Below are 12,160 nucleotides of genomic sequence, written 5' to 3'. Positions count from 1 at the left end.
ACCTCTTTGCAGGGTCTCTGGCTAAGAGCATTTTGGAGGGGTTGGCTTTGCTAAGGGCAAGGTCCACAAACTTGGGGGCGGGGACTGCATTTACTAGGATTAAGGCCTGCCTTGCTGGAGAGTGCAGATCTGAAGTGCAGGGGTTAGGGAGATGCAGAACATGCAGTGTTAGCAAGGAGCAAGTGTCTGAGCTTCTCTGATTCCTGTACATGTCCCTGTGTTTGTGCTGGGAGGTGGGAGTAGGTGATGGTGCCTACCAGCTCCTTTGTTTCTGAAGAAGTCTCAAGATCCCTGCCCTTCAGTCACACTCATGAGATGAGTAAAGAAAGCTCCCTTCTGATGCCCCAAACATTTTTCAAACTACTGCTTCTGTGCTATATCTCTGCAGGCTGTTTGTTGTGCTATCTCTTTAAGGGTCAGGACTCAGTTTCCTCTTGCCCTCAGCCCTCCCAGAGTTGAGCCCACTAATTTTTACAGTTTCAGGTTTTTCATCCCATTGGTTGTAGTGGAAATTCAGCCCCTCTGGCTTTCAAAGCCAAATGTTTGGAGAGCCCACACAGGGAAGACAAATTCCCATGTATGAGAATGTTTCTCTCCCCTCTCCATTCCAGCAGCATCCCTCCTTCCTACCCACAGATAGTCCCATGGATCCCTTTAGTTGTGGAATTTGTTCTCCTGGTCTTCCTGTCATTTTCTGGGTTATTTACACTGATGTGAATGCTACCTAGCTGTACCCCTGAGATGCACTGTGCTTAGGGTTGTCTTATCCTGCCGTCTTCTCTGGAATTCTTCCATCATCATTTTAAAGATTTTGCTCTATTTGTCTTTCCTTTTCTTATTTATTTATCTATCTATCTATCTATCTATCTATTTATTTATTTATTTTCTGATAAGACCTTTGCAGTAATTCTTGACTACCATTTATATAATGTTTGGATATATAGTGGTCCTTTTATTTTTGGTGACTTAAGGTTTAATTTGCTTTGTTTTTAAATTGCCGTTTCTATTGGGATACATTTCTAAATTACCTTTTCTATTGGGATACATTTCACTTGAGGTTTTTGAGCAATTTTATATGTTTTATCTTACTTGGATTTGACCAAATATTGGATTTCATCAAATATTTCTTACGTGCCTCCCCTTCTGACTCTAAGTAAAAACATTGTATGTGTGTGTCTATGTGTATACACGCACATATATATAGACTTGCATTAACTTAGGCTCTGTTCATTTCTTTTATTCTTTTTCTATTTCTGAAAGTTTCTATTGATAAAGTTTCAAGTTCACTGATCTTTTTCTATAGTGTCTAATTTGCTTTGATCTTTTCCAGTGGAATTTTTATTTCCAATACTAAAGTTCAAGTTCCTTTTTAAAATATTCCATTTATATTCACACCATATTCATTCATTTCAAAATCACATTTATAATAGCTGGTTGACTGTATTTGTCAGAAGGTTCCATCTCTCTCTTTTCTGAGTCTCTCTTTATTCACAGCAGCTTTTTTTCCCAGTTATGAATCACATTTTCTTCCTCCCTTCCTTCCTCACTTCCTTGCTTCCTCACACACCCAGTAATGTTTTACTGGATTTTGACCCATTGTGACTTACAGTATTTTGTGGATTTTGTTCTGTTATTTTGAAAATTGTTGGATTTTGTTCCAGTAAGTGTATAGGCTATCTACAGGCCAGCTAAATCATTTTAAGGCTTTTAAAAATATCTTATTTTGTGTAGGTTTGGGTGATTTCTACTGTGTGGCTAGTGTAGCTCTGCTACAAAGGCATGACTCTGGTGGGCTATCTCCTACACATTCCAGTATTCTCCCTGGTTGGCGCTTTCAGCACATGCCAGCGCTCTTTAAGCTGTGTCCTTTGTCATTTACATGCTGAGCTAGGGTTTTTTTGCAGTAGACTCGGGATGATTTCCTGAAGCCCTATTAAGATTTCTCCTCCTCTCCAGTGTATTTGTCCATGTTTTCAACATTCCAAAAGCTTCAAACTTTCTGAACTCCAATGGCCATTCTCATTCTGACTCTGAGACTCTGACTCTGAGATACCATTACAGTCTTCTTGGATTGTTCCTCATTGCACTGAAATTCCTAAAATGATTCCAGCCAGAAAGCCAGAGCAATTAAAACATTAATCTCAGTTGTCTCCCTTCTTCCAGGAATGAGAGTCCCATCTTGACTACTGTCACAATGCTTGAAAATTGGGGTTTTTTTAATATATTTTATCCAGTTTTCTCAACCTCACTTTATGGCAACAGGCTGTTTTTACTTCAGTTATTCCATGGCCAGATCACAAATTTATTTTTTTAATTATCAGTGGCTTATCACCGATAATCCACTGTTAAATTGAAACTCCTTAGCTTGCCCCTATCACCTATATCCCTTCCTTTTTTTTTTTTTTTTTTCTTAAATGTTTTGTTCCAGCCACATGGGATAACCTTTATCTTGCAAGTTTAAATATTTCATGTCTTCTTTTTAGTACATTCACATTCTTTTGCCTTTCTACTGACTTGCTCTCTTGCAATTATGTCCATTTCTGTTAGAGAAATTACCATATTCTTTTAGAACCATCTAACATTCTCCTGCCGTGTACTCTAAATTCTATATGTGATTTCAGGCACACCAAACCACATTTTTTGTAAATAAGTGTCATCCTCTACAATACAAATTTGGGAAATTAGATGTTGTCAGAGGTTTATTCTGTCCCTAAAATGTAAGAAGTTTCAGGTTATCCAAATCCTGTATTTTCAAGGAACTGATCCTAAACATTTGGTTATAAAATTTAGAATGTGAATACCTAAACTCTGTATACTTTCATTAAAGACTCAGCATTTATAACCTAAGAACTATCATAAAAATGCAGGAAGCCACTGTCACTTGATATTTACTAACTACAATGAAGACAGTTTTTTGAAGAATAAATCTTAGTAAATTTTTACCTTTATACCTCTAATTACAGGTCATCTTGTTGGCTGGCTTTTTTTTTTTTTAAATAAATGAATAATTTGACTAACTGACAGTTGAACAAATGCATACAGCCAGAGGCACCAATCTGAGTATAATATATTAATAATTTCTCATGGTTTCTCTTAATTATCAAATGTCAGTGGCAAAAAATAAACCTAATTACATGTAAACTAATGACATGAATAGAGGGGCAGCTGAGAAATTTTTACTTCTAAATCAAAGGCTACTCATTTATTCTTGGGGAAAAAAAGCAATCCATGGTCATAGGGAAATAAATTCTTTTTAAGCAAAGGAAATATAGTAAAGCCATTTTGAAAATATTAACAGCAGAGAGGTTTTTTTCCCATGATAAATTTGCAAAACATGTAATACACATTTTTTTTTTGGTGAAACAGTGTGAAGAGGAAGAAATGTTAAGGCACAGTTTTAAACATGGAACAGAAAAGAGAAGAAAATGAAAACAAAACAGAAGAAATGGAGAGGAAGAGAGAAGAGAGAAAAAAAGAAGTAAAGGGGAATGAGAACAAGAGATGGGATGGAGAAAAAGGAAACAAAGCATATATGCAAAATTAAGGAGAAAGCAAATGGTAATGATATGAGACAAATGGCTTTTGAAATATTAAAGTAAAATTTTTCATATTTATACCTTGTCTCAACTCACTGAGCATTTTAATGAAGGATTTCTTTTTCATTAAAAAAGTAATATATGGAAAAAAAGTAATACTTGTTCATTGTAGAACATAAGGCAAATACTCAAGAACAAAAATCACCTGGAGGGCTGTGAGCCAAATGCAAGAATTTTAACATCTGTATTACTTTTTGAAAGTTTTAGATGCATTTTCAGTTTTGTTGGAGTGGCATAAACATTTGGACTCCTTAATCACTTGTAACTATAGCTTAAAATTTTTTTTTTAGATTCTACTTACTTGTTATTAACATATAATGTATTATTTGTTTCAGGGGTACAGATCTGTGAGTCATCAGTCTTACACAATTCACAGCACTCACCCTAGCACACACCCTCCCAAATGTCCATCACCCAGCCACCCCAACCCCCCACCCCCCTCCACTCTAGCAAGACTCAGTTTGTTTCCTGAAATTAAGAGTCTCTTATGGTTTGTCTCCCTCTTTGGTTTCATCTTGTTTCATTTTTTTCCTCTCATCCCCTGTGATCCTCTGCCTTGTTTCTCAAATTCCAATGTTTTACTCTGCATTTCTCCGATAACTATTGGGTTTAAAGGTGTCCAGGTTAAATATTTTCATTTTTCTTTTTTAAATTTCTTTTTTATACCTATTCTACTTCATGTGGCCCCCAAATGTGTTCCAATTAATTCATTAACAAAGATTAATCCATAATTCATTAACCAGAAGATTTACTGGAACCTGAATGTCTTTCAAAAAAGAAAATTAAGCACCGGGCCACTGCTCACTTCTGTTTTTCTGGATGCTGAGATGATGCTTATAAGTGGGAAAATTAGAAAATATTTCATTATTTGCAGCAGAAATTACTAGGAAACAACAGTAGAAAAAAAGTTAATTAAAATCAGATTGGAATTTTTAAAAAAATTATTTTGGCATAATATGCAATATAACACAAGTAGTTTCCATTTATTTAGTGCATCCTATGTTGCAAATATATCTCATCTTCATTAAAAATTCATTTGCTAATTTGCCTACAAGGAAATTGACCCTATGAGATATTAACTTGTTTCACATCTCACAAAAGGTTTATAATGAACTCATTTTGTATACTATTTTTTTAATATACTGATCTTTTAATCTATAAAATCCAACCTTCTGTTTTATCCAATATACTGTTTTATTGTTACTATTGCTTTTAATACTAAATACATTTAATTTGCTCACCACAACCTCTTTTAAGGTTTATACTGTTAAGTAGAAACTGAACAATGTACTCACCTATTTCCAACCACACAAAACCCCATTACAAATTTAGCACTTTCTTTTTTTCTAGAACAGGAGGAAGTCTCCATATATTGGTATTTGAAGAGTATCAATGGTCTTACTCTGTTGTCTAAAAATAACATTGTCCTTCAACATTACAGTCTTATGCCTGCATCTTAGTTAAGTCTATACATCTAAGTAAAACTACTTAAATACAGGATGTGAAAGACAAAAAAACAACAGAATAAGATGCCATCTTATGGTAGTGATAATGAGGGAGGGAAGCTGGAGGGAATCCATTTTAGAAAGGCTAGGTCTCTGTTTTTCTGCTAGGCCCCATTTCTATATTTTGCCTTTGAACAAGCCAAAGAAACTATGTTCTCACTTCAAGAGGAAAGCAGGAAAGTGAATCATTCTCTGAGTTTTGTCCTAGGCCCCAAGCATGTAATGACCTCTAAGAAGAGCTGGATCCGAAACGTGTTCCAGGAAGTTTGCTTCCCACAAACTTCCGCTGACACTGGCATCAATACTTTCTACCTTCGATAATTCATGAAATAACATCTGTTACTCACCTGTTATCAACTTTAATTGAGCCTACCCTGGTTTCCTAAAGGAACACACACCCTAGATCCTTTTCTAAAATAAATCTCTGATCCCAAGCACTGATGAGACTCATTCTCCTTTCTAAGTCTCCTAGACACTCTGTCTGCTATTCTTAAACTCTGTTTTCATTTTCTCCAACTCACATTTGATTTCTATCCTTTGTGAAGCCAAGGACCCTCTTGGCTGATCCTGTAGGAACCCCTCCTCCAACCTACCTTCATCAATTACAAATCCTATTTTGGAGTCAGACTACTTCTCATGATTCCTGGCTCTGCTACCTATTAGTATTAATTAAGCAAGTTATTTAACTTCCCTGTGACTCAGTTTCCTCTTCTTTAAAAGAGGATAATAAAATTAACTATGTCGGTGGTGTTCAGAGTTCATAAATACAAGCCTAATTTATTAGATCATGGTAGCCTAATATAAATCATTAGAGCATAAGAGTATTGATTGAATAAAATTGAAAAAAGCCAAAGAAACATAGGAAGAAAAGAAGGCAAGAAGCAATCTGGCTATTCATTTTTATGATTACCTCAACCCTGTATTTACTTACGTATTCTACTATAATTTCATAAACACACTGACCATATTTTACTAGCAGTGTCCACCCAAACTTCATAGATGATGAATAGTTAAATACATAAAAGAATAAATGAATACATAAAACTAGGAAGCCCTGGATATCTGGAACAAATAGGATAGAGAACATATAACATACTTTTCATATTTTTCCCAAAAGTACACAAAAAGCATTGGAGGAATAATCTACATGAGGCCAAGGAAAAAAATGAGCCAGAACAGTAAGAGGCCCATAGGCTGAAGTGTACCTAAATGAGCCTCATCAACCAGTCCTCCTTCAGATTAGGTAACAGTAGACACCCTGTTCCAGGCATGTGTGATCCAATTGTGGCTGTAACACGGCTCAAATCACTTGCTCAAACAGTCAAACTGATGGCATCTACACATCCTGCTCCATGGTGGAAACTCCTTTGAAAAAGGTTTTGTAAGAATATGACATTGAGAATAAGTAATACCTAAGACCAGTGACCCCCATGACTATCCCACATTTTCATGTTTGTGTACTTACTTGCTGGGTTTTCCATGCTGTGTAGACTGACCACTGGGACACCTGGGCCTGGATTTTAAAAACATGTATAAAAAAATAATGTATAAATATTTTAAATACATCTAAGTAATCATTATTGGAAAGGCTACATGAAAGAGTTATTTTTTTTTTCCAAATTGAAGCATTTCATAGTTAAAACAATGAAACAGAAACCAGGTAACTGGGCAATTAAATTTCTATAGATCCTAAATCTCTTAACAACCAAGCCATTATTTTAAGAAGTTTTTTCTAAAGACTATATAAATTAGTTTAGCAGGACTTTGCTGATGTAAATATGTTTATTCACTTTTTTAAAACATTTGCTCTCAAACAGCCTTTCTTGATCAGGAATAAATGTTGACTCCCAATTTTATTTTCTAAATGAAGATACAATTCATAGCTTGTAAATTCATAATTTATAATTTAGTGAATACATAAATTTAGAATATCAAATCATATAGCTAGAGAAAAGTTACTCATGATAGTAATAGGTACTGATCAAATAAATTTCATCAGAAATCATGTGTTACCTTTACAGAGCAGTAAGAAATGTTGATTCATAGGACTGAAACTGGCATCAAAATATGTACATTGTTCTTTCATAAAATTACATGAAATGCATTGACGATTCAACAGTCCTTCAGTAGATGCACTGGGGAAAGAAAAAGAAAATTAGAAACGGTACTATTCCAGGTACTTGAATGTGTGGCATCAATATTTAAGGATTAACATAAACTGAGGAGCTCCAGCATTACTTACATTGCAGTTCCCTGTAAATGATGACTTACTGTATAAATGCAAAGTCCATTTCCATTACTAATGTTAAAACATACACATTTTTCTTCTCTATAATAAAATCATGTATGCCTAGATATTTATAAAGTATATATATATATGCATGTTTATAAATAAACTGATTTCCACAGGACTCAATGTAATTTATTCTTACCTGCCTTTTCTCTACAGATACTCCTTTAAAAACTTGTAAAAGGAATTGCCCACAGAAACTAGCATAAACTCGCCATCAGTAAATATTAGTTGAAAGAGCCAATACATGTTTTCACAAGCTATGCAAAGAATCAACCTCAACAATAGAATTAGGTATCTGTGTCAAATTTTTCCCACTAAACAGATGCACTGAAAACTTGCCTTAAATACTTGCACTGAAATTTTTGGTAAAGGAAAGTAATTTTTGTATGATAATTTAGCATTAATTATCATACATATTTTGAGACATCAGAGAAGTAGTTAAAGAGAAAAGCAATCATTTATTTTACATAGATTCTTAAGATTAGAGTGTTTGAGATATTTACTTAGGGTTAAATTTCCTATATAGAATCATTTATTTTATAAATAAAGATGAACTGTAAATTATGCCAACAGATGAAAATATTGGTGAAGCTGTGTCTTAAGCTGTTTCTTCTTTTTTTTTTTTTAATATTTTATTTATTTATTTGACAGAGAGAGATCAGAGTAGGCAGAGAGGCAGGCAGAGAGAGGGGAAGGGAAGCAGGCCCCTGCTGAGCAGAGAGCCCGATGTGGGACTCGATCCCAGGACCCTGAGATCATGACCTGAGCCGAAGGCAGCGGCTTAACCCACTGAGCCACCCAGGCGCCCTGTTTCTTAAGCTTAAGACAAAATATTCTCAATTTCATTTGGAAATGAAATAGGATTTTGGCTATACATTTGTAAATGAACCTTAATCATTTTGATGTGCAGTAAGCTGCATACATGGGGCTGGGAACAGGTGTATTGACACAGGCAACAAAAGCACAAGAAGCAATTAAGGATCAATGTGAAGTATAGTTCATAAACTCAAAATTTCACATTTGAAACATTCTGAGCTCATTATAACCCCAGATCTTCCTTCATCGGTCAAGGCAATTAAACACATTAACCAGTTTCACCTTTATGATAACTTACAAGGTAGTCATACCTGATTATTTTCTCTTTAAAATTGCTATGTATGTGTATGTACCCTCATACACACACACACACACCATAGCATTTGTCATTTTAATCATTTTTAAGTATATAGGTCAATATCATTAATTATATTCAGTGTTTTGTAACCATCTCCACAGAGAGGATAAGAATGCATGCCAGTTGTCCATAGCTACTTACATACCTTCATATAATTTTTCAGATTCAAGCTCCCCAGAGATTTGTTGGTCGTTTCTCATTAGATTATGAAATTACTGAAATAAATGCCCATTTTGGGACAAAATTCTAAACTGTCTGTCTGCAGTTGTGATTCTGCAGAAGGGATCTCATCCCATAAATTTAGTCAACCAGTCATTATTTTTATGACCTGGACAAGACAATGATTGAGTTTTCTGGGTTAAACATTAACATTATCTAACAGTCAAGCCAACTGGCATTTGCTGAGCTATTTAAGGGGAAATTTATTGGTACTACATTTTCTTTCTAACAGCCTACTCCACTAGTACAGTTCATAGCTAGGCTGACTATTCTGCCTCAGTCACTAGAAAGTAAAGACAAGCACACAAATCTAAGAAGTCATTTTGATTCAGATCACATTTTGGGCTAATAAAGGGAAGGGAGATTGAGATAGTTCCATTGGTTGAAAATGGCCAAGTCTAAGCTTCTGTCACTTTTCTTTTAAGAGTTTCATAATATAAGAGAAATAAAACTTTGATGAAGTGGTTTCAGGACCTTAAAAAATGGCTCAGAGTATATGTTTCAAGACAGGCTTCCGGTCACCAAAAAAAAAAAAAAAAAAGTAATCAGTACTTTAATCAAAAACTCTAAACCGAAACTAGAATTAGTCTCTTTAAATAAAAAGCTATTTTTCCTTTTCTCATAGTCTTTGAGAATATGGGTTCTGGACTCTTAAGAGAAAAAACAAAATACACCCAAAAAATGAACACAGAAATTACATACTGGGAGAGGTGATAAAAAATGAGATGTTTGTTTCAGATGAAAGCAATTTATGCATAAGTAAGTGTATGTGGTGAATTAAAGGGAGTTTAGGGTGTTTTAAACATGCATTTTTACTTTCAGAGGAAAGTCTAGGCTACTGGGTAGGAATCAGTGGTGACACTTCTTCAAACATGATGAATTTCTACTGAGAATATGCCTTGGCAGTTTTGACACTTTAAAAATGAATCTGTGAAATGGAAATCAGAAAGTGTATGTAAAGTCTAGAATTAATAAGTTGCTTACCAGACAAAAATAAAAGTCATTCTTGTGAGGTCCTGGTGAAAGCTTTCCAAGTGAAGAAACATTTTAATACTAAATAGGTATGACCTTAAGTACGTTTTATGAATACAACTTTCCATCTGGGAAAATTGGGCAGATGAAAACATTTCCCATCTACTGCTTTCTTTAAGCAATGAGCATTCCTGGCTTCAGTGACAATCTTACTAGGTTTTATACACTATGGGGGAGGGGAGGAGAAACACTTTCCCTTGATCTACTCTTCTAAGTGTTCACAGTGGTTTTATTTAGTTTGGGGGAAAATTACCAGTGTACAATTTCAATGCACTGAAAATTCAAAATGAGCCTTAGCAGTAGAAAAGTCCACTGAGGAAAATATGTAAATGCCTATGATGTGTGTAGAGAGAGATGTGTGTAGAGATGATGTGTGTTGAGAGAAGCAAGCCTTAAAACAGTAACACAAAAATGGTATTTTGAGACTGCAAGCAGGTGAGAAAAAAAAGAAGGAACAGCTAGATGGTCTTCAGGTCCAACCCTTCAGGCTCACAAAGGTTCAGAGCTGAGAGACTGGACCAAGAGTGTGAGGTTTCGTCATGTCAAAAAGAAGCTTCAGATTTTTCCATCCTATCATAAAGCTGTGTAGATGGCCATTGAGAAATCAACCTGTTCAGGGCAGTCCTTGCACCTTGCTTACCTGTACAGCTGCCTCCCTCTGGGAGAAGACTCTGTGCTCAGAAAGTAACTGCCCAGGAAAGAAAACAACAAAAACATCAGGCACAGATCAATTTTTGCCAGGCTGAGTTTTCACTTGAATTTTCAAACTGTCAAAGAACAGGCAAGAGCTGTTCTATTATTCAACCACAGAACTTGGGTCCATTTGGGAAACACAGCTTTTTTTCTCAAAATATCATCATGTCACACTTTTCCGTGATCTCTGTCTGTGGGTCTGTGCACGTTTCTGTGCAAGTATGTCTCTGGGTGATGGATAGGGAGAATCTTTAAAGAAAAAGTTGCTCTTTACATAGCCAGGTTGTCTGGACTAGGACCACAGTAAGCAAAACATAAATCTGGCAGAAAAGATTGCATTCGACAAGCCCTAGCTTCCAACCTGACCAGAGAACCAAAAACACTCACATTTTTTGAGTAGTTTCATCGTATGCCAAGATCTTTATCACTTCCCAGTTTCCTGATGTCAGATGCCGCACGGTAATTTGCTCACTTTTACTCTGCAAAGAAATAGAAAATATTGATTTTCTTTTTTATTTAAACAGCATCTCTCTGGTCAACACAAAAGTACTGACTGCCTGTGTCACTTTTAATTCTGTAATTCTCAGCTAACATTCAGTTTCTTGTTTTCAGTCTCAAGAATGCACACACATTCCTGCAAACATTGACCAAGGTAGGATAGAGCCTTTTCTACTATACTGTAGGAAAACCATTCAGAAAACCCCTCTAGGTGAAGCCTTCCTCTACATCATTTTGACACAGGATGTCATCTTGCATTTGGTACAGACACAGGACTTTGGTAACTCTCATCTCAAATGACTGGCAACTGTGCAGTTTGGACAGCTTTAAATAAAACACTGCAGAACAAACTTTATTCTAAATATATCATATAATAGTATATTGCATATAGTATATTACATATCCTATTATATGAAATCATATAATACTTTCGATTTCTAGAGCATATTAATCACTTTAAGATTTACTATTTTCCCACAATAACTCATTGCTGAGATTAATTCATATTGATGTTTGTAGCCATAGTTTGATTTCACTGTAAATTGTATTTTATATGAATATAGCAAAATTTATGTTTTACTGACAGTTGAGCATTTACAAATATTTGCTCTTAAGAACAAGTTGCCTATAAACAATTTTATTGCAGTCTCTTCATGCACATGGCAGGGTTTCCTTGAGACAACACCAGGAAGGGGGATTGGCCATTAGTACACATGTCTTTTACCCAACCAGGTTGTGACAAAATATTTTCCAACTTTATCTCTATTTACAGTCTACTGTGTTACAGTCAATACGTGTTTTCATTGCTCCACGTCTTTATCCCTTCCTTACCAACATTAATTTCCTGGGACTTCTTTTCTTTTGTCAAATTAATGAGCTTGAAATCATATCACTCTTTTTTTTTGGTGCAAAATGGTGGTTTATTAAAGCACAGGGACTGGGCAGAAAGAGTTGCTGCCCCGGGTTGTGAGGGATGGCAGATTATGTACCCTGTGGTGGGGGGAAGGTGAGGGGAAGGGAAGTTTCAACGGAGTTTTCATATGCTAAAGAGGGCCTACAAGGTGCGGGGATACCGGAGGCTTGATCAATGTTGTCTTTTGGCAAGCCGTTAACATCAAGATAGCTCTATGCCCCTATTCATTTTCTTTTT

The 12,160-nt window shown here is 35.5% G+C and overlaps 1 protein-coding gene across 3 annotated transcripts in view; it reads right to left on the bottom strand.

Moving 5' to 3' along the window:
- Positions 1-12,160, bottom strand: part of DPP10 (dipeptidyl peptidase like 10) — a 1,389,594-nt gene that overhangs the window by 45,156 nt on the left and 1,332,278 nt on the right. For all 3 annotated transcript variants that reach the window (XM_044242601.1, XM_044242600.1, XM_044242602.1), the window contains exons 14-17: positions 10,900-10,991; positions 10,460-10,507; positions 7,115-7,236; positions 6,567-6,614 (exon numbers count right to left, since the gene is read on the bottom strand). In XM_044242601.1, the coding sequence (XP_044098536.1) occupies positions 6,567-6,614; positions 7,115-7,236; positions 10,460-10,507; positions 10,900-10,991 (310 nt within the window). The remainder of the gene's footprint in view (positions 1-6,566; positions 6,615-7,114; positions 7,237-10,459; positions 10,508-10,899; positions 10,992-12,160) is intronic.

Source organism: Neovison vison, chromosome 3, assembly GCF_020171115.1.
Source record: "Neovison vison isolate M4711 chromosome 3, ASM_NN_V1, whole genome shotgun sequence".
Classification (NCBI taxonomy): domain Eukaryota; kingdom Metazoa; phylum Chordata; class Mammalia; order Carnivora; family Mustelidae; genus Neogale; species Neogale vison.
The sequence above is the reverse complement of the archived record's forward strand: the minus strand, read 5'-3'. Positions and strand labels throughout refer to the sequence as shown.